Here is a 22,783-nt window from a genome sequence, read left to right as displayed (position 1 = left end):
CAAATTCAGCTCCTCTGACTACCAAGGGCAACACAAATATCATTTCAATAGATCTTAAGCTCCATAAAGCAGCTACAATTTGTTCCTAGCACAAAGCTATTTGTCCTGCATGGGTGTTTTTCTCCTTTCTGCAGAAAAAAGTCCTCATAAAACGTGAGTTGACTTTTGGGGTGCCACATGTGGCTGGATGAACCATTCCTGCCCTGGTCTTTGCTCTCCTGAACCTGCTTTCAAAGGAAAGGATGAGGAGATACGGATGTCAGCAGTTCAGAGGCTGATGTGGGCTGAGCGAATCCCAGGGGCTGGGGGCTGCAGGGAACATGCCGCCTCCGAGAGCGAATGCCCAGGGTCCCAGCAGCTGCTTTTCCAGTTAAAGCAGCTAATAGCCCCCAGAGACACTGCAGACAAGGGAATTCAATAAAGATGCACTGTAAAAAGCACAATTTTTGAGCTTGCATAGTTCCTCCTGGGTAACAAATGTAAGAGTTTTATTCTGTAATAAAAACTAGATTTTTTTGAAGCTTCTGTAACAATAACTTGAGGATAGCTCAGCTGTTCTGCTTCCCCAGCCCTGGGTGCTAGCAGCTCTTCACCTCTTCTCTGGGGCTGCTGGGAAGACATCAGCCGCTGACGGGTCCCTGTAGAAGGGCCCATCCGTGGGTCCTTTAAGGAGCGTGTCCTACTGCAGCCAGGCAAAGAGCTCAAGTAATGTTGCACAGGCACAACTCACCCTGGCAGTCCCAGACCCCTGAACACCTGGCATTCGAAACGCTGTCCCTCGGTGTGTCTTTCTCACCTACCAAAGAACCTGGCTTCGTCATGCACTGATGTCTGGGTGGAGAGGATGCGCACCAGTTGTCTTGCTGTAAAGTCAGAATCAATGTGAACAACAGGCCTCAATATATCTATTTTTAAAGTATCCATCTTCATGGTTTTTAATTTACCAGTTCAATTTACCAGAAAGACCAGTTCAATTTTGCAAGAAAATGACTAAAACAAAGGTTTCCCTGTGGAAAGAGGTTAATTAGAATACAAACAAGCACAAACAAGAAGCAATGTCTGGGGAATCATCCCAGGAACTTCAGTGGTTTGCTTTTCAGGTCTTCACATTGCAACCTGAGACTGAGTCTCGGAGCCATTTGCTTGATCAGGAGAAAGACCATGCTCCAGCCCTAACATGGACTAAAGCGGATTTGAGGGGGGTGACTTTGTAGATACAAGCAAATCTGTTGGCCTGCTCACAGTTTCCAGGTTTAAATGCATTCTTTCCAGATCCTGAAAGAGCACCCCAAAAAGAGAGCAGGAGGCTGTCTTGGCACTGAGCAGCTGGAAAGCTGCAGCCAGGGAGGAGATGTACTTTCCATCCAGTGCCTTGCAGAAAGGCATATATAAACACAGGCAATGGCTGGCAAGGCAAGCCCTAGTCATTCAGCACCTTCGCGCTAGGTACCACCAGCCTTACCAAAGGCACTGGAAAGTCCTGCTTGGCTCTCAGAAATAGGTCTGCCCAGGTCTGGGATAAAGGGTCAGAAAGTCAGCTGCCGCCTCCCCTTCCCTACTTCAAACAGAAGCGGTCTATCGGGGAAAAGCTGCACAGGGCAGCAGCTCCTGGGTGCTGTGGGAAGGCACCGTAGCTGCTCTGAGCCAGGCAGGCTGTGCACTGCAGCTCCATCCCTTGGGAAATGCCGATACAAACACAGCAGAAACTTTTAAGCACCCATCTGAGCATCTCCTGCCCAGGCATGCTGTGTGCAGGTCTCCTGGGCCACCGCTGCTTGGACCGGGAGCCTCAAATCCAACAGGACTTTTTTCCAGTGATATTGCACTAATGCACTTTATACGTACAGCCACGATGCTGAGTCACTCCAGAGCATCTTCCCTCCGGTTCTCACTCGTTATGTTGCCGTCAAGGAACATCAACCCTCTGCCCGGACCCTGGGGCTCACTCTGCAGAAATAAAAGCACAGCACTGCGCCTACTTGAGCTCATGAGTCCATTAGCTATATTTAGTACCCATCTACCCAAGGATTTGCAAGAAAATGGATGAATGTGCAAACTTAATTGCAAGTTACATCCTATAGATTCTGACAGTTATGTTTTCCCTTGAAATACGCCTCCAGGATGCAGTTCTCTCTGAGTGTTTAGTTACTCTGCCTGCACAGCATGCTGGAGCCCCCCAGCCACCCTCAGACACTCAGCGTCGAAGCTGCGGTCTCACCGCTATAAAGCCGATGTACAGCAATGGTATTTTCCAAGTGCAATTTTTTCTACCAGTTCTTCATCCCAATGGACTAGTCAATACATTAGTTGGGTTAAAAAGCAGCACAGTAACAATTTTCAACAGATATACAGAGAAGTGGAAGATGATGGCCAGCTGATGGAAGGCAAGCCCTTGCTGCTCATATTGAACTCTGAAGTCCTTTTCTGGCTGCAACATCCCAAAGCAGCATCTTCCCTTGTAAAATCCTGGGGCTTGTGACCTAATGTCTTTCAACTCCAATGCAGAAGAGTTCAGCAGGAGGAAAATAAAGCCAAAATTATAAAACAGTCAATCAAGAAGCACCACCTTCTGTCGCTGCATTTGGAAAATACCTGCTTGACCCACCCAAGTTATTCTGTTGCTTGTAACTTTGCAAAAGTAAAATGGCTCAGGTTGGAATTTTCTATGCCATTTGTTGGTCTCAAGTAGGAATCAAAGAAAATTTCAGGAAAATTAGCTATTTTCAGTGACCAGATCAGGAGAGAAGTACACAATATTAACAGAGATGCACCTCTCTGCAGATGAACAAGGGAGAGGAATTAGAATTTTATGGGAAAACCTGAATTTTAGTATTCCATATCAATCAGCTGCTTGATTTTGTAATCCAAATATCCTTCTAATATAATAAATTAAGAGAATGAAATTACACTAACTAAAATAACAGAATGAAACCAACACTACAGTGGAGCCAGGATCCTGGGAGCTCTCCCACTATAATGCAACAGTAAATAACTCCCGCAGTTTAGGACTCCTCCTGATCTATGGTATAAAACCTGATATTTAATGAAAAAGCTAAGTATGAATTTCTAAAAGCACCTATACAGTTTGCTGAGGAATAAACATACATTTAAGAGCTAGTTTTGCTGCATAATCATACACTGGAGATACCAAAGGCATCCGATGAGTTTTCTATGTGATGGTCTCTCTCCCAGGCTGAGGGGCTTGAGCGGGGTTCGCCAGCATCGCCGTCCCCAGGAGCGTGCCAGGGCGGAGAGCCGCGCTCTGCAGACTCCCCGCACGCTCCTGCTTGGCGCTACCGGCCGCCTGTGGCCGCCCAACATGCCTGCTCACTCCTGCTCCCCACGGCACGCGGCAGCACCGAGCTTCCTCCTCCCTTCTAGAGATCGTGGTGTTGTCTGCATCGAGGAATCTGCTGCGTTTAAGTTCCTGAAAGGTAATAATGCCATGTACCGCTATTCCATCTGCCCCTGGTGCAGCCAGCTCATGCACGGCACAGGTGCATGGCCACTGATCCTTTGCAGCCTCCTAGTGCTCGTGGGAATGGGGCAGCAGTGGGGGTTGCAGGAAGGAAGACCCAGAGGGGACAGTCCTTTGGAAGGCATTTGTGAAGGAAAAAAAAAAAAAACCCCAGGGTAGCTCCTTCGGCTAAGCTTTTCTGTGGAAAATTACGAGAAGCCCCTGTGCAGAGTAGGCTTGATGTGATGCTCTGTCGTGCTTTGTCCCCATCCCTGCCCGGCTCTACCCCTTGCCCAGCCCCAAAGCGGCAATGGTTCCCTCCCGCCCACCACGGCCAAAGCCACAGCAGAGAAGCAGCTGCTTCAGCAGTTATATGATTTCCACTCTTGTTGGACTGAAAGAAAGTCCCCTAGTCCAGGGATTTTCACTGAGCTAAACCAGTATTTGGAGCCCACACACCAAAGCTCTGCGCGGACCAGGCCCATCAGACCCGTTATTAGTGGGTCTGCTGACCTCGCACACCGCCCTTACCGGGGTTTACATTGCCATAGAGTCGGTCTCATTTCTGACCTTTCGGACTCTAACAGGTTGCAGCAAGAAGGAAGCAAAGCCCATTTGCTCCTGTGTTACAGAAGAAAGGACAGAGGGGGGCTATGGGGTAAAACCGGTTCTATATTTAAGGCCTGCATCAGGTTGTCATGGCAACAGGAATTCCAGCCACCACCGCGGGCTCCTCCAAACGCCTCCCACCATCCTCTGCAGAGCCCAACTTTGCATCACCCACCAGCTGCCTGCCTAACACTTGGGCTGAAGAGAAGAGAAAAAAATGTGCAACTTCTCTTTTCACAGAAACCTTTTTCCTCCAGAAGTGAAAAGCAAATGAGAAGAGCAGCTTAAATAAATATGCCCACAGATGCAAGCACCAAAAGCCAAGTCTAGCAGCAGGAAGGCTCAGGCCCTCTCAGCTCATGGAGCCCACAGGGGCTGGGAGCCACCAGCATGACGACACCCACCCGATGTGTCCCCAGGGGGGGAAGACAACTGCACGGCTCCTGCTTGGGCGAGGTGCTTGCGGGGTGCATTGCGGTGACGGGAACGAGCCCTCCTTCCACACCCACCGCTGGTCCTCACCAGGGCAGGCCTGAGGCTCGCACATGCGCCAGCAGCAGTCTGTCTGTCCCTCGCCGTGCCACAGCCCCAAGCTCCGTCTCTTTTGCCTGACTGGTTAAAGTCTGCATTTCATCCACGCATCCATCCGTGTACTTATACAACCCTCATCACCGTGCCCAAATCTCACGGGCCACCGGGAAGTTGTTTGCTTTTGGTTTGCAGCTACCATGCTGGAATTCATAAACAGAAGAACTGTATGTAAGACACCTGAAGTAAACCTTCCCTGCCCCCTTACTAAAGCCTCAGCTGGAGTCCTGCATCCAAGTTTGGGCACTGTTCATCAAGAAAGAAAGGCCCCAGCTGGCGAGAGCCCAGAAGACAGCAATAGGAGTGACCAGAGATGTAGAAAACAGCCTCTAAGGAGAGATAGAGGGAAATGTGTCAATTAACTCATGAAAGCAGAGGGTAGAGCAGAGATGGGGTAAGAGTTCTCCATTCATAAAAGGTTCCTGTAATAGAAAGCAATGACTTTCTGTCCATATCTGCTGGGAAACAAGTGAAAAAATAATAGGATGGGAGAATTAGGATGGCTGTTGGGAAAAACTTGCAAAGCAGAAGTACAGTAAATCCCTGGGGTAGATTGCCCGAGGAGACTGCAGGGTGGAGACATCATTAAGACTTTCAAGAAAAAGCTGCTTAAGCATCTGTCAGGCTTGGTCTAGACATACTGATCATGGCTGGGTGCAGGAGGATGGGTTAGGGTACATCTTCATGTCCCTTCCTGCCATACATAGCTGTGATTTGTCTGTGAGAACCTCACACACGCATTAGTTACACACTGATCTTACACATGCCCCAGCAGCCATGCACAGCAGTCAGAGTCGTCTTGATTGTGGTGACCAGAATTAGGTCTGGTATTTCAGAAGGCAGCTAATGTTTCCAGTGTCGCCCCTGGAACCACCTTGCTTTGCACACCCAGCAATTTTCAGCTTGCCTTTTAATGGCCACACCAGCCTGGAAGCTCGGTGTCCCCAGCAGCAGCATTCACGGGTGTCTCTGCCCCATCTCCTCCCAGCTGATGCCCTTTAACCTCAAACTAGCAAAGCCTGTTATTAACCTATGAAACATGGCCCAGCACTTAGAAAAGGCTGTAATGCAATAACACCTGCAGCCCATCAGTTCCTTGTTTTCTAAGCTGTTTCTTCTGGAACAGGCAAGACTGCTGAGCATTAACCACAGCTCATCGCATCTGACCAAGAGTCAAAACTCCTTTGCTTACCAGGACTGTGGAAAAGAAGTCAGGAGATTGCAGACAACGTCCCTGTGCGCCTGAACGGTGTGCAGTTACTAATGGGGTGCGGTAGCACATTAACACCGACACAGCAATCCCAACGGGGCGGCTGCTGAGCAACAGGGCAGCTTGAATCCCCACTGATATGAATTGCAAATACAAAAACCCCAACCACTGGTAATTGAAACAGAGAGAAAAATGAAGGGGCGGGGTGGGGGGAAGGTCAAAACTGAAATGAAATATTTTCAAATTATCACAAGAAAGTAGTGACTGACCTTATCTGAAATAACTTTGGTAGCTCTGCAGTCTAATTCCAAATGGGAAGGAAAATAAATTAAATGAAATCCCCAAAGTTGGCTTCTACCCAGCTTTATCAAAAACCTTCTGCTTTGTACCAAAGTCAGAAGTCAAACTGCCCTCAACAACAGAGCCAGAGCTTCTAGGTCTGTGACCCAGCTGGGGGACAGGGCAGCTCAGTGGGCACAGCGCTGACCCTCCTCCAGGTAAGCCTCCGGCAAAAAATGCTCATTAAATCTGTGCAGCGATGCCACAAAACCAGGGCCAAGTGCTCACACGGTGCAGCGAGCGCAGGACAGCTGTGTACCGAGAAGGACAATTTATGGCTTACAGAAGCCAGGCAAGGGGCAAACTGCACGTGGGCCGGACCCCGGGTACAGGGAGGCTGGGAGACCTCTACCGCTGCTACAGGGAAAGCAGGGCGGGTTACACTTCCCGGGAGCTGACGACTCCTACCTCTCACTTCTGAAAACTGTCGTACAAGCCTCTCTTCCTTGCACCCCACACCAGCTCTGTGCCGCCACACGACTGTGCACACAGTGCCGTGGCTGCAGACCCTGGGCACAGGGCAGCACATCCGCTCGAGGCACACAGTCCACCAGAACACAGTTGTCTAAGTTGTCCAAAAGTCTTCTTTCCTAGTCAATTTGATTTTAGGAAAGCAAAGCTCAGAGTTATTGGTAACCAAAACAAGCAGAAGAGGTGCACCAGCCCAGAACAGCCATGCTGTCCAGCATCCCCTGGCCATACCCACGTATTGGATTTGCAGTTTGTCCTCTGCTTTTTCTAATTCACCTTGAACTGCTGCCATGGCTGCAGGATACTTTAGAAGAAATAGGAGAAGCCAAAAAAATGCAGGGCCTACAATACCTTAAAAAAACCACCTGAGAGGAGTCAGAGCAGATGAGCTGGAGCCAGCAGAGCCCCCATAAGGCACAAAGAGCAAAACACAAATCAGCATCAGCTCCACAAACACCAGCGTCCCATTTGACACACAGCACCAAGTACTACGGCGGGCTGTGAAACAGCCTCTTTACAGCAAAAACACGATTATTGTGACATAAGATTAGAGGAAATGCAGCCCACCAGCAGCGCAGCGGAGAAGTATCAGACTGGCCAGTGCTGGGTATTTTTGTTCTTGCTAATAAATAAATAAATAAAATTGTGATGATTAAGTGGAAGCAAGAGAGTGCCGTTATCAATACAGAGTGCCTGTGCAGAACATTAAACCCAAGTAATTTAAAGAGCGGAGCATATCATATAAATAATTCATTCTCTTTTGGTAAGCACAATGCCGCTTTAGCTGCCTAAATTTTCAAGGAGGGGGTTACCTTTTAATTAAAATGTAAGCATTTCCAAATGCATGTGGGCCTTTAATTATTCATGTTTGAAGCAAGCTGACTTGGTCACGCATTAGAAAGAATAAAGAGCCTCTCATCTTTCTGTAGCTTACACCCGGCAAACTGCCGGGGCTGTGAATGAGCTGAGCAAGTCTGTCTTGTGATGAGAGCACGTTTCGGTCCCCCATGCAGCAGAGTCACGGGGGAAGATGCATTTGCTGAGGTCAATCCAAAAAAAGTACAAAGTGCTGGAGAGCCAACCCGACACAGAATCAATCTGCCTCAACGCCTGTCTTCGAGCAGCTTCTCCCTGGCAATTAGGGACATTATGAAGGCAGAAAACCAGAGTGCAGATGATTTCAAAGGGTTTAATTGCTTTCTTCCTAATGACACCGCAGGCAAGAGCCCTCTCCCTCCTTCCCTGGATCTCTCGCTCACGGGAGCTTCTCAGCTGGTTTGGGGGGTATGGATCTGGCCTGGGCGAGGGCAGCACGGTGGGAACCTCAGCCCTGGTGTGAGCGCTGACTTCCACAAAACAGATTCCAGCACAAAATAAAGCTTTACTGCTCAGGAAGTAAATCAAATGCACCCAACAGTCATTATTTTCAGTTCCCTGGATTTTTACCCTAAGCTGATGAACCTTGAGAGCTCGGCACTGCGAAACCAGCCTTTACCTGCATGGTTTGCTGCGAGGCATGGGTCCATGTGCACATCCTGGGCTGCTCTGCCCCAGCCTGCTTCAACAGCTTGCAGCAGCCAGGAATCTCTTCCATGGGTTTTATATGCCTCAAAGCACGTGAATTAGAGTATTTCAATGAAAATTAAAGGAATATTCGTGTTAAAACAGCCTGGCGACCATAACACAGCAAGGTGAAAGCAAAGGAGGGTTTTGCAGCCAGGAGGCTGTGCTGATCACCAGCGCCTGCTTGGGGAGAGGCTGCAGCTGAACCTGGTGGCACCGAGCATCAAGAGGGACTCATGTTCACCTCTACCCAGCCAAGCAGCTCTACCTCCATGGACCAGAGCCATGGCTCTGCCCCACAGCTCCCCTCCTGCTCCCAGCTCCTCCGGGCAGCTCCCAGCTGCTTTGCTCCTCTGGGTTTTCACAGACGGAAGTTTCCAGAGATGCTCTTTGATGCTGGCAGCCTCCTTCCACACTGCATGGGAAGCAGAAATTCAGGTGCTAACATAAAGTCCTTCTGCACCAGAAATTTGGCTAGGAGTGCCAAGCCTTGCTGCAGCGCCAAGCCTTGCTGCAGCCAGTTTGCACCAGATTTGCCCGTTTACGTGCATGCAGCTAGGACACCAAGCCCAGGCTGGTGTGGCCACGCACAGCGGGAGCCAGCCCCGGCCCCCAGCCCTGCTCGGGGCAGGGCTGTGCCCTTCGGGCCATGGCACAGGGGGCAGAGGCTCCAGCCCGTCCCAGCAGTGCCATCTATTGCCACACTCGGCTCCTTCGCAGAGAGCCAGCTCCGGGCAGAGAGTGAGAAGAGGCAAATTCCCGCCAGTGGGAATAAGGGAGACTTCCTGGTTCACCCACATGCTGCTGCGCCTTAGAAAAGCTGCTAATGTTTAAAATATCTGCATGTGTTAGACCACACTAATTCCACAAACAGTGACACCTGAGAGCCGAGCTCCCCGTCAGAGCCTGAGGTCAGAGGCTCCCTCTCCCACCCTGGGCCGCGGCTCTGCTCTGGCCTCGCCGGTGCACACCTCCCATCTGAGAAGGGGCAAAGCCACTTGGAAGGCCTTATCTCCAGCACCCCGCTGGGCCATCAGCCTGCAGCCCCTGCCCAAGGCGGGGAGCAGGAGGGCAGCAGCACAGCCCCCCCGGCCCCAGCACTGACCGGTGGTCAGCATGGGCTGGCATCGAACCTGCTCTGCTCTCCTGACCTCCTCATAGATGTGTCTGGTCTCGAGCAGGTGGACCACTGCAGTTTTCTCCATCATTGCCAGACAGCGTCAGGTACCCAGCTCTGCTTGAGATGAAGAGTGAAAACATATCGATGCTCACGTTGTTTTAAGTGCAGGGAGTGGAACCTTGACTCCATCTGATACATCAGCATTTTGATATTCAGTGGCTCTCCTGACTCTCACTTCTTGAACTCCTGGTTAAAAAATAAAACACACCAGGTTGGTTTAAAAAACCCATGAATATCCCCTAAACTTCCAGCAAATGTTCTTTCTCTCCCCAGAGAAGCAGCAATGAGCATCACTGGTACCTGGCACAGTGGCATCTGCCATTGCACGGCCATCGCGGCAGGACAAACGCGGACCAACCCACCACCCCCAGCACGTTCACATTTCGGTTTCCACAAGGGAACAACTTCCACGTTTCAAGGAGGGATGACTTCTGGCTGGGAGAGGCGCTCAGGGTGGAGACCCTGGTGCTGCTGGAAGGTTTGGCTGCTGCAGCACACCTTTTCCAGGCAGAGATCGGGATTTCTGCTGACGGGGCTACGAGGGCGACAAGTGCCATGCAGAAACGCAACCCCGTGCCTCCTGCTGTGACCAGACCTAACCCTCTGCTATTTTCACATGCTCTCAGTAGTGTCCAAGGGGGTGATTCAGCATCCTCTTTGGCACACGGAGCCCCAGGGCTTACCCAGGGGATTTCTACAGCTGTACAGCACTAAGCCTTTCAGGTGAAACCATGCTGGTTTAGCCCAGCTAACCCAGTGCACCACAGTGCTCACACTAAGCACTCCACACATGGACAGACAGGCGGTCTCTGCTCTGTGCCCACTTCCCACAGCATCCCACAGCAAAGGAACCTGGCTCCGTGCCCCACGCAGAGCCATCACCCTGTGACTGCTTGGCCCCTGGCGAGGCACCTCCACGCCTGAGGAGGATGGGGAAGGAGAAAATCAAGCCTCTAACTCAGGCCTTTCAGGTTTGTAACTTGCTCTTAGCCGAGTTATGCCTGCTACAGCCTTGAGGACAATCTCTCCCTCCCAGAGAGAGTCCTGCCAGCCTCATACAAGCTTTCTGCCCTTCTCCAGCATCCTGCAGTTTAACCGCATGGCTGAGACACTGATGTGCCCAGATCTATGCAGCAGATACTACTTCAGTGCCTCGGCAGCTAACGCCAGCCTTTGCTCCAGGCCTCTCTCCCCAGCACGGTGACACATACAGCGGCGCATCACAGCACCCTCAGAGAGAGCTGGCTCAGGACCTCGCGCAGGGGCTTCGACAGAAACCAGGGTCACCGCGCCACAGACGGGAATCGACTCACCCCAGTGCCACCCTGTCTTATCCGATTCATTTTTGGTCTGGTGCAGAGACGCAGCACACAAATACTCAAACTATAACAGAAGTTGGCAACAATTTGATACCAGTCATCTTTCAATACACTGCAGAAATCCCTTAAAAGCAGCGGAGGCAGCCACACTCAACAGGGACACGTGCAATGGCTGGACGTCATGCCTAGAGTGGCTGGCCTGGATAAGAGTCTGAGGGTGAGCACACCTTCCCTCAAAAAAATAAAATAATATAAAAGTCCAGCTCTGCCATCACTCTTCTGGGTACAAGTTTGGATAAGAAATGGGTTAGATTATTCTGAATGGAAAACCTCACACTGGAAGCTCTGAGCGAGCTGCTGCTTCGAGCACATACACCCTCCTGCAGTCGGTTACCGGCCTTTCTGAGGGAGCTCTGCGCCGTCTTCATAGCGGTGTCACTGCAAAGAAGGAAAAGTTATTGTTTCTGTTACTTATTAAAGTCTTTATTTCGTAAGTCCATGTCATACAGACAATAACACAAGATCTGAGGGGGGCGGCTTTGGGAGCCCACTGAGCAAAGAACAACATTCCAGTTTTTAACTTGACTTCAGTCAAACATTTCAGCAACATGTTGTCATCATAAATTGACTCTGGTTTATATTAACTAAAATACTGTCTCATTCAATATCTAGTTTGAAAAAATATTGGCAATGAGCATTAATGCAAAGTAGATTTGTACCCACAGGCCATGCTAGAGCACTGGGGTGAGTTTCCCAAAACATGAACCTAAGTTTACCAAATAAGAACATGAAAAACCCAAAAAACTGACCCACATCATCTAACTTACACAAGATAGATACACGAGGGCAGCGGGAAGCCACCAACATAAACCACTGTCAGACCTTGCGATTTGTGTACACTTAAAAACATGAACTGCAGCACCTCAAGAGGAGACGGTACTTTAAAGGAGTCCAGCATGAGGTTTAAAAATTCACCACATCCTAAACTGCACTGGGTGGGACCCAGTGCTCCTGGAGCTGGGGCAGGAGATGCTTCCAGGGGAGTGGCTGCTGCCACCACTTGCACCGGGGTTGAGAGCAGGGATGCACAAGTTAGGCCTTCAGGGCACCTTAGTTTTCCAAGAGACACTTTATTCCCTGCGAACTTCCCACAGGTAAAAAATACTCTCAAGACAGACTCATGGGATGTGCAGAAACACCTGCCTCCTCCTCCAAATGCCTTCCCAAATGGTCCCAACTGACATCCCAACCTCCTCCGGGCAGGCAGACAGCTGGACTGCCACAAACCTGCTCATGCCATCCGCAGAGACCCTACGGTCACAGAGGACCCAGCTCCCTGCTCTATCCCTCCAAAAGACAAACGGTTTATCCGGACAGAGCATGGGGAACTCTGGCTCCCTTCTAAGCTTGGCCAGATCTCTGCTGGGGGGCCAAGGGCCAGGAGTGCCACTGTGATCCCTGGAGGCACCCCGGAGGATGCCACACTTCTCCAAAAGTCGGAGGAAGGAGCACTCCGGTGCCGGCAGCAGAGGAATGGACACAAAGGCAGGCAGCTGCAAAAGGTTGGTGTGATGAGCAGGGCAGGGGGATCCAGCCCTGCTGAGCCCCAGCGAGAGAGCAGGGGTGCTGGGACTAGTACCTTGCTGCAAGAGCACTTGGGTTTCTAAGCCCATCCCTGCAGAGGAGAAGCAGCTTCACCTCCCCGTGTCCATCTCCTGGCATACGGAAGACCTTGCAGCAATCCGTTTCAGGAGGCTGACAGCATTACAACTAGGCACGTCCGTCTGATGGTTCTACAGAATAATATATTTCACTAAAATGAGACTGCAGTTTAGGCCAAAACAGGCAGGGAAGGAGGAAAGGGGGAGCTGAAAAATGCCCAAGCTTTAAATAAACTTTTATTCTACTTCTTTTTTTCCTTTAAAGCAAAACTTTGACTTTGTTTAAAAGAAGAAAAATGTTATGCTGATAAACATTAATAAAGGATTAAATAGAAAGGTAAAATAGCATGAATGTGAAACATCATATCTGGGTCTGAGGACAAATGTTTCTCTTCAGCTCAGAGCTTTGCCTGGTTTTGGTCACGGGATAAGAAAATCCACAGTAAATCCTGCAGTTCTGCTCAGCGGAGGGGCAGTGGGAAGGGAAACCTTTGCCGGGCGTTCCCGTAGCCAGGCACCATGAGTAAGAAAGCAATTAAGCAACTAAAAAACAGTTCCAGTGATTGCTTCTTGCCAGCAAGAGACAGCTGCAAGAACAGGAGTAACTTACCCAGAGAAATCAGGGAAGTATCACAAGGAGGTCCGGGAGCATCTTCAAGGCCAGGCTTCTTCGCATGCCAAGGAAGCAAAAGCCAACAGCTGCTCACCCACCGGGCTCAGCTTCCTCAGGCACTTTGAGACTCATGCTTGGGGTTCATGCTGCATTTTTAAATATCCCTGAAAACCTGGGCTTTCTCCCTGTCTTGCAGGAACTGGACCCAGTTTTTCCCCAAACCATCTCTCATTTGTCCCACTTGACATCGTTGCCCTGAGCAGCAAATGTCAGGGATGCTGGGCCGACAACTTTTTCTCCCGGGAATGGAAAAACGTCCTGCGCCGCCTCTTTTCCCTCCATTGCCTCATCGCCGGCTGCCCCGGCCCCGGCCCCCCCGCACCCCCCAAGCCTCTCCCCACTCTCCTCTTTCCCCGCCCGCAGCTCCCGCCCGGTGCCGCCAAAGCCCCGGTGCGGGGCCCCGGTGGCGCCCGGCCCCGCGGGGACGCCCCGGGCACGGCTGCTCCGGGCTCAGCGGGCGGCTCGCCTCCCGTGTGCCGGTGGGGGAACACGCGTGGGGCGCCCCGCAGCCGCCGGCCGTGCCCGAGGAGGAGGGGAAGTGGCCGTGGGGTGTCCCCAGCCCCGGGCCGGCCTGGCGGGATCCCTGCCGCCAGGTGGGGCTTTGGGACCGCGCTGCGCCGCCGCCCGCCGGGCTCCGCACATTCGCCCGCACCTCACCGGCTCCACCGGGACGCGCACATCCACCCGCCGGGCCCCGCACCAGCTCCGCAGGGCCCCGCACACGCCCCCGCACGGGGCTACGCACCGCAGGAGCACCCTCCCGCCCCTCACCGCCGCAAGACCCCCTCACCACGCTCCCAGCTCGGAGGTGGGGGACTGGGGCTCACACCCACCCCCTCCACCTTCGGCAGTTGAGCCGCGGGATCCTGCGGGCTCCTGCCACGCCCAGGGCGGGCTGGCCAGCTCGGCTGTTGGCGTGGCATCACCGCAGCCCTCCTCGGAGCATCTCCGGACCTCCCTGGGGCCCGGCCCACGCCTACTCTCATCCCTGCCCTCACGATGCCCCCGGCTCCATCAGCATCGGGCCCTTGCGGGCCGCCACCCTCTGCCCACCTCCCCTCCGGGCAGGACGGGACCCATGGGCACAGCCCCTCACCGAGACGGGAGCACCAATCACTCTCCACAGCTCCACTGCTCGGCGCCTGTTTTAGGTTGTACTGAAGCACCTGCCCTATCTGCAGCCTGTAGAAATAATGGCTGCAGCTGGGTGAGGAAGCTGGGGGGCTGTTTCCCTTTCCTTCTCTGCAGCCTGGTTGGAGCTGAGCTGCATCTCTGCAGCTTTTCCTCCTTCCTCCTTCCTCCCCAGGTCTGACGAAGGGAGCTTTGGCCAGGAGGCTGAGGGCAGCAGATCCAGCCACGCTGTGTGCACCCTGTCGCTGGGGGTGCAGCCCCTGCTGCAGAGCATGTGGTTGGGATTAAATGCCTCTGGAGTGAAGCAGAGAGAGCAGCTGGGCAGGGACTCACTCAAGTGAAAAAGCTGACCTGTGCTCAAGTAACCCCCTTGCTCCCCCAAAGCAAGGGGCTCTGAGCTCCACCAGTGCCCCATGCCAGAGGGAATTACTGCCCATCGAGCTGCTGTAAACCACCGCCCTGGCTCGCTTGACCCCGCTACATGGGCTCTAAACCCCAACAGAGAAGCTCTGTTACAGACAGTGCATGGCACCCCCTCTCTGTCCCGGGGCTGGCTGCTGGGAGCCGTGGCATCTCCAGGCCCATCAGCCACCTGTGAAGTTTCCAGCTAAAGAAGCAGCTCTGAATTATGAATGAATTTGCTTTGTCAAATGAAGGTCTTGGCTCAGGCTTAGGGATTAGGTCTCCGGTCTCAGCCTTGGGCTGGAGACACTGTTATTGATAACAAAGCCCTCAGCATATGTGTGTGCTGAGATGGATCCTGGGCGTCACCCCGATATGTGATTAACTGCTTTAACGCAATCAGAGGGGCAGCAGTGTGGGAGGAGAGTGGGGAGGCAGGACCCTGGTCACCTGGACATGATGGCTGCATCACCTCCCCAGCCTCAGTCCCCAGGCTGTCCTGCGGGCAAATGCAACCTGCAGCGAGGCTGAGATGTGGCTGCACAGACTGTGGTGGGGCCATCGGCTTTACTCTGATGCTCCTGGGGAGGCACTGCCCGTCCCTGACACCTCCTGGGGCAGAGCAGGGGAGGGAGGAACCAGTGGGTCCTGCCAGCGGGTTGCAGGGCACCACCGTGGCTCACCCTGGCCCCACAGCGGGGCACTCATCGCCAAGGTGGCTTGCAGTTTCACAGCCAAGGAAGCATTCCTGGTCGCTGGGAACACACCTGCACGGGTGAGCAGGTGGTCCTGGTGACGCAGACACTTGTGCAGGAGTCCCGAACGTGCCACCACATTCATGGCCATTGGAAACTCCCCTCCTGTCTGCTGTCCCTGCGGCTCACGATGGCACTTACGGAGCTGATCTTTCAACTGGACGTCTAGGTATCCTGTAGTTATCCCCGACCGACCAGCTCTGCCTGTTTGGCCCAGCCACGGCGGCACAACCACCCACCCACTTGTCCTGCATCACCCTGGCACTGGAGGGGGTGGCATCCACCATGTCAACAGGAACGAAGGACCAGCCCAAGTCCCCGCTGCTCACAAGGGAGAATTTAGTCTTGTTTCACCCACGTGACACTGCATGAGTTACTGTTTTTTTCCCTTTTTGCTGTTTTCTTACCCAGAAAGCAATTCCGCAGGCACGCAGCACTGCCAGCAGTGCTGGAGAGGTTGAGTGCCATGATGCGGAGCGGTACTCGTGGCCCTGCTCGTTGCTCCCCACACAGCGCAGCCTGCGAGCCCAGATGTATGTCGTGGGGCCCTGGCCTGCATTCCTCTGGCAGCCAAGCTGCTGCACAGCAGGGCAGTGCCAGGGGCCAGGGGCTCTCCTCTCTCCCGGGGGGTTCAGGGGGGCGCTGGCGCAGCCCAGGGGGTGCTCGAAGTCCCTGCAAGGCTGTCACCAAGGCTCCTTGCTCTGGTGGGCGCTGCTGGGGGCACAGCAGGGTGCTGGGTGGGTGCAGGGAGGACGCGGGGCAGCGGGGGGTGAGATGCTCAGGGCAGGCAGCAGTGCAGCGGGCATGGCCATGGGGCTGGGCTGTAGGTACTGCTGTGGAAGAGGAGTGGGGGCTGCTGGCAGCCCTGGGCTGCATACCTGGGAGAGTCTTTCAGAGGAAAAGGTTTTTTGGGAAGTCCTCCCCAGCAGGATTTACTAAGGGCAGCTGCTTGAGAGCCACAGTTAATCCTCCATGACCCACCGCTCCTGCTCACTTTTCCTCTTGACTTTTGACTACCAAGAACCCTTCTTAAATAACAGTCAGTACTGTCCTACAGCTCACTCAAGGGAAGGATGAATATCTGGGGACACACTGCCCTTCCAGTGGGGAGTGCGTGAGGAGCAGTGAACCCAGGGGCTTGGCGGGCCAGCGGGACCCTGGCTGTGCCCAGCGGGGGGGCAGCACCTTTCCCTCTGCAGGGGGAGAGAGGCCATGGTGCATCGGCACGAAGCCCCGGTGCGGCTGGTGACTCACAGCATTGCCTCCCAACCCACCCACTCCCAGAAGGAAATTAGTAACACTAAAGAGGAAGAGAATTGCTGCAACTAGAAACTTTTAACCTAAAAATGACTACCTAGTGCTGGAGTGCCTCTGAAGCCGTACTGAGATTTCACCAGGAGCCTGGATATAACCAGGGGATGCTCCGATGCCACATGCCAGCAGCGGGGCTGTGCCGCTGGGCAGAGAGCCCCAGCCCAGCCCTGTCCTGCTGGGGCGGACACTGTCGGCACTCACCAGCTCTTCACGTACGGCCAGAGTAACTCATCTCCATCTGCCTGGCCAGTGGGGCCACATTGGTTTCCTACCTCTGTCTTTAGTGACACGGGCACAGCCACCCCAGTCTGGTGCCTAGAAAGAGCTGTCTCTGGCAGGAAAAGGTTATGCTGCACAAATCTTTTTTAGGGGGGAGGGGAAGTCATTAAATTTTCTGTGGTATTCACCAGATGTTCAGAAAAAACCTGATTTCTAGAGCAGGTGCTCCGAAGGGGAAGGAGTGGATGCAAAGCATCATTAGCCTCACGCTTCTCCCTCGTGGTCATTGCAGCGCACGGACCAGTGCCCCCGCCTCCCCCCAGCCCATGCCCACGCTCACACCTCCTAGCACCCTGGGGCTGGGAAGTGCCATAAAAATACACGGAACAGGAGAGAATCCCCTGCCCCAAGCTTCTGCCCAGCCTTTCCACCCGCTCCCAGGAAGGGCGCTCCCCTGGGCAGCCCCTCGGGGTGCGCAGGGATGCCCCGCAGGTGCTGTGTCCCCGCGGTGCGTGGCTCCCGCTGCCGGCCCGGGCAGCTTTACTGCGCTACACAGAGAGGAAGGGCGGGGGAAGAAGTGGGAGGCAAGACCCTGCTTTGGCGGCTGGGGTTTTTCCCACACTCTGCAGAAAAGCCGGAGGATTTCGTGGCACCGAAGGCCGAGCTGTTTCCCAGCCCGAGCAGAGCGTGCTCTCCCCGCGGGTGTGCGCTGCTCTAGGGGAAAGCCTCGGCTCTGCGGCCGTGCTGGTCCCCTCTTGGGCACCCTCCTGGCACAGCCCCTGCAAAGGGGGGGGTGCTCCCAGCTCTTCTTTCTGCAGCCGGCCCTGGTGAGGGGTCTCCTGCACACACCGGGATGGGGGCTGGAGCCTTCCCCACCCACCTCTTCTTCCCGTGTAGGGGCAGCCCCAGACTCGTGGGCACGCATCCACCCCCCGCCACTGCAGGAGTGGCACAGGCAGCAGCACACCCATGGCTGGGGCGCCCAAGGAGGAACGTGGACACTGGGATCCCCCAAAGTGGGGTGAGGGACGCCCACCAGCGCTCAGGCAGAAGCGGAGCAGGCTCCCACCGGCGCAGGTGGCCATGGCTGGAAGGAGCCCGCGGGTGGGAAGAAGCTTCCCAGAAGACAGGGAGCTAAATAAAGGCAAGGCCTGGAACAACGCGGGGCTGCCAGCTATTTATTCTAGCATGCCTGTACGCTGCAGAGTGGGAGAAAGATATTTTAAAGCTGCTATGAGGAAGCTCACCTGTCTGCCTGGGTTTGCTGATAAAAAGAATAACAAAAATCTAACTACCAGCCCTCTCCACCGACATGAGCCCTGCACCACCCTTCAGCCCAGCATCTTCCTAAGCCCACCTTCCCAAAAGCAGCCGGCCCCTCCATCAGTCCTACACTGAAACAGATGCTTGGAAAAAAGGCTTTAGCATATTCAGAGTAGTAAGAGCTTGGAGAGCATCCCCATCCTGCACTCATTTAGGGCTGGCCAGAAGTAATGAGAAATTTCTAACCAGCCTTTAGCATCCAGGGCTCACCCTTCTCCACTCGAACTCTCATAAGCACTTACCCTCATAAACATCTCACCTCCTGTAGAAAAAAACACAACCCGGCCTCCTATAAAAAAAGCAACCACTGCAATATTTGGTCTTGAATATGTATTTTTTACTGAAAAATCATTCATAAATTAATAAATACAAAAATGTACAAACACATGGGTAAATAAATGCAATGACACAAAGGATTGCTTTGCTCAGAAGTGTGTGTGTTTTAAAACACTAGTCTTCAGTGCAAAAATGTCCCCCTGGCACCTCTTAAAAACATAACAGTAAGCTCAAAAGTCACGATGATGGAAAGCTACTTTAGAGTTTAAAGCCACTTCTGATGGTGAGCGACCCAAAGTGCATGGCTGTTGCTCAGATGGTACCTCCCTTAGAGAAGGCACCCGTATAGATAATTAACTGCCAATAAATAGTTTTGCAAATAAAACCCACATGGCTCATTATAAAAAGGAAAAATAAATCAGCATCAAACAGGACCTGCCCTTGGTGGGGCTGACCGATGGTGTTGACATGGAAGGGGCAAACGAGTGGCCTTGTTGACTTTCAGCTGCCAGAATATGTACAAGTTCTCCTTAATACGAGAATTTTTACACCATAACAGCACATGCGCTTGACGGTATGTTTTTAACAGTTACATTAACTATACAGTATTTGACATAGCTGATAAGATTAACAGTGCACATTTTCAGATATTCCACATTTTAAAAAGGGAAAAAATCCAATGTGATTAGAACAAAAGAACTCTGAAGAGGGATGCTGCTGGAGGGGGGGAAATGGACCCTTCTGTGCCAACCGTAGAGTGCATTTCTGAGCAGAGGTAAGAGCTTTTTGTTCAACACAAGGTGCGATGGGTGTCAGGTACACATCGAAGGCTGAGGATCCCAACTAAGGTAGTTTAACACCTACTCACACACACATGCATGATTCCTGGGGTAGTGACCTTGGACTAGTTGAAATACATTCCTTGTTTGAAGCACCATTAAACAAAGACAGATTTCTAGCAAGGTCTCGGGATGAAAGGAGAGAGGGGCAGGGCAACACGGGTTCAGCATCTGAAAAGGGTCCATGTGAATTAGGGATTGAGATTCAGAAGCAAAGTCTTTATTGCTATATGCGCCGTGAAAAGCAAATCCTCACCTCTGCCTATAAATAACCAGGTTGAATCCCCTCAGGAAGTGAGTTTAAAGCACATGTAAGTTCAAAGACTTTAAACTTAAGTTACGAACTTATCAGCGCTTTTCAAGGGCAGGCTCGCTGTCCTCTCATACCGGCCGATAAAATCTACACAACAAGAACTCGTGTTTTCTACACTAACATTTTCTGGATACAGGTTAGGAATGCCCTGGGCAGTCACACCCACAACAGATGTGTATGGGGATCATACGTCCACGGAACCAAGAAAACAATGTAAACCATGAGAAGTTAAGGAAACCAAAGGCAAACAACACAATAAAAACAAAGTTAAAGTACTTTGGAGGTTAACTACCCACCGTTGTTATGTACAAATACAAATTAAAAAGCAACCCCCAATGTATTTACTTTTAAGTCAGAGAGGTCCAGTAGAAGTGACAGTGTCGGTGCTGCGAAAGGGCTGGGTCGACCGTCAGGAACGAGGGGAGCCCGGAGCCCGGAGCCCAGCCTGCCCACAGCGGCCCTTGGGAGGGAGGGGGCGGCAGATGGGAGAACTCCAGTTCGGATGGGGGTGTCAGAGCAAGCTCTCTGGTTCTCAGTCCTCATTTTTTCATGAGCCTGATTCTGTGTCCTTCATTTCTCTCACTCCCGCTAACCTGCGACAACCTGCCCCACCAGCTGGGCTTGTGCAAGCGCTGCCAGGCGCCGACGGTGATAACCAAGTGTAGTACCTGGCTCCGACTGACAGCGCTTCAGTGCGCTGCTAGATTTACACAATAAATACAAAATAAAACAACCTCCCAAACCATACCGTCACGTTACAGGAGCGACAGCAGGGTGCTGCCGGTCCAGGCGGGCTCGGCGCGGTGTGGCCAGCTGCCCCATCCCGAGGGCAGCATGTGGGTAGGAGCAGCTGACCCGGGGCTGCGCTTCCCGCAGCAGCGTGGAGGCGAGCTCTTGAGCAATCTGCCACGCTCGCGCTTGCCGTCAGCAGGATATACAGCAACAGGCAAGGGATTCTATTCCGTATGGCTTTTGGATTCGCTCGCACATCATGTTGCGAGAGTGACAGAAAGGGGAGTTTTTCCATTAATACTCCCATTTCTTCACTCTCCCTGGAAAAAGCCACCCCCGTGGTTTCTGGAATGAGCGATGACATGGCTGTATTTCTCATCCGCTGCACTGGAAAGTTTAGGGCCCTGTCCCACAAACATTTCTGCATATGCACAGCTTAAATCATGCAAGCGGTCTCACTGGCTCAAAAGGGAACACCTCGCACAAGTACAGTGATGCACACAAAAGTGTTTACAGAATTCAGGACTAAAATGAGTGACCGTATGTAAACCTCTAGCTTGGATTTGAGCCATAGGATAAAAATAAAAAGGGGCAATTTACACAGCGTATTTACACTTCTTTAAGAAGCGATTCAGTTGTATATACTTCAAGCAGGTCATTTAAAAAACCACACAGACATAGAAGAACAGTATCAGAAGTCATTTGATCTCCCACCAGGGCAGTTGCTGACCTAATCACTCCTGACATGCGCTGCCGGGAAGCCAGAGTCCCTCAGCTGAGCCACTTCCTGGGGCGGAAAGCATGTCCAAGGCGAGTCCCCGGTGCCAGAGATTGCTGGAGGAGGAATGTGGAGACGAGAGCAGCAGGTTGAACCGTTGTTCTGAAACCCAGAAAGCAAGTGGCAGAGAAAAGAAGAAAAAAAAAAAAAAAAAGGCTGCTGAGCTCGCTGCACGAGTATCTGGCTGGATTGGTACAGCTAGGGCAATTTGTGCGTGCACTTTCAGCCTCATTCTCCAAAATACTGTGATCCTTCATTAGACAAAGTGTTGCTTGTCCTCGATAACCCTTGGAAAAGAAAGTCTAGCGTGGTGATTTCTTGGTGAAGGGCAGAGCAAAGTTATTTTCTCCTTTTAATATTCGGTCACCAGAGCCAGCTCCGGTGTCAGGTTAACAGTGATGTTCTTATACAAGGCGTCATACGTGACGTTTGGAAAGTAGTTCAAGTTATTGAGGCCGTCCAGGGCTTGTCTTTCTTTCGACTTCCTCAGCAAGGCATACCTGTGCAATGGGAAGCAGAGGCCAGAGTCACTTCCACATATCCCACAGAGCCCTGCAAAGTCCACCCAGCGTGACTAAAACCCTTCAAACAGCCAGTCCCATCAGCAGCTACAAACCGACGAACTTCTGAGCCCTTAAGATGACCACCACCTGTTCCTGCACCCCTGGCAGGTGAACATCCCTGGCCTCACAGAAGCACAGTCCATCGCCTGATGAAGAGCAAAATGGTCTCTGTGCCGCCAGGCGCCCAGCGAGTTCCCAGCAGTGGGAACAACCCCTGACTCCTGCCCAAAGCCTGCAGGTCCTGACCCTAGGAGGGGGCCGGGGTCAGCAGGGTCCTGCCAAACCCTCACCAGGATGCTTTGGCTGGAGAAAAGCAGCTCATGGGCGATGTGGTCCTTTCCTTGTTTTAGAAACTGGACCACAAACAAGAGCAGAACTAATGGTTTTAGTCCGAGGGATGGTAGACAAGGAAGTAAAACTAGAAGAATGATGGTTTGGGGAAGGAAACTGCAGCTGGTGCACAAAAACAGCCTCAACCAAATTTAGGGGCAGCATGATGAGATATAAGGGTAAAGTGGGAGGGGAAAAAAAAAAAAATATAAGTAGAAACATCTCAGCAGGACAGGACACTGACTTTCTGGGGGCCTGGCAGCACTGGGGCAAGTGGGAGCTGGGCTGGGACCTGGGGACAGAAAAAACACCAGGGAAGGGATGTGCTGGGAGGAAGAGGAAGACTAGGCCAAAGAGGAGAAGGAAGTGCCAGAGCTGACTTCAGAGAGGTCACAGCACCAGGACACGGGCCGGGCTCTCAGTGTCTTGATGAGCACTTTCCTACTCCACAGTGAAAAGCGCTGGGTCTCCCTGATGGGAGGGAGAAGCAGCAGGGCTTTCAGGCAGCAGCACTTAGTACCTGCCTGTGCTTAAGTGCAGAGCAGAGGGAAACTCATGTCAGAGGCAGGACACAGGGGATGTCTATTGCTAAGCCTGGCCTAGGCTGGGTGTCAGGCTCCAGATGCAGCAGCGCAGGTATCTGCCTCACCAGGGCAAGCCACCGCCTTGCCCATCTTCACCGCAGACCCCCGCTCCTGCAGCACTGACCCACAGCCCCTGCTGACATTGCACTAGGGC

At 52.6% G+C, this 22,783-nt stretch overlaps 1 protein-coding gene and 1 long non-coding RNA gene across 4 annotated transcripts in view; both read right to left on the bottom strand.

The window, feature by feature from the left end:
• Positions 1-448: 448 nt before the first annotated feature.
• On the bottom strand, positions 449-7,041 carry LOC142064240 (uncharacterized). Its single transcript, XR_012663038.1, has 6 exons — positions 6,612-7,041; positions 5,847-6,032; positions 4,471-4,797; positions 3,106-3,427; positions 1,846-1,947; positions 449-863 (listed from the first exon to the last, which is right to left on the bottom strand). It is a non-coding gene; the product is annotated as an uncharacterized LOC142064240 (long non-coding RNA).
• Positions 7,042-18,529: 11,488 nt separating this feature from the next.
• B4GALT5 (beta-1,4-galactosyltransferase 5) overlaps positions 18,530-22,783 on the bottom strand; it is a 60,090-nt gene continuing 55,836 nt past the window's right edge. For all 3 annotated transcript variants that reach the window (XM_075108591.1, XM_075108588.1, XM_075108589.1), the window contains exon 9: positions 18,530-21,652. In XM_075108591.1, the coding sequence (XP_074964692.1) occupies positions 21,505-21,652 (148 nt within the window). In that variant the 3' untranslated portion in view covers positions 18,530-21,504. The remainder of the gene's footprint in view (positions 21,653-22,783) is intronic.

The sequence above is a fragment of the Phalacrocorax aristotelis genome, chromosome 13 (genome assembly GCF_949628215.1).
Source record: "Phalacrocorax aristotelis chromosome 13, bGulAri2.1, whole genome shotgun sequence".
NCBI lineage: Eukaryota > Metazoa > Chordata > Aves > Suliformes > Phalacrocoracidae > Phalacrocorax > Phalacrocorax aristotelis.
The sequence above is the reverse complement of the archived record's forward strand: the minus strand, read 5'-3'. Positions and strand labels throughout refer to the sequence as shown.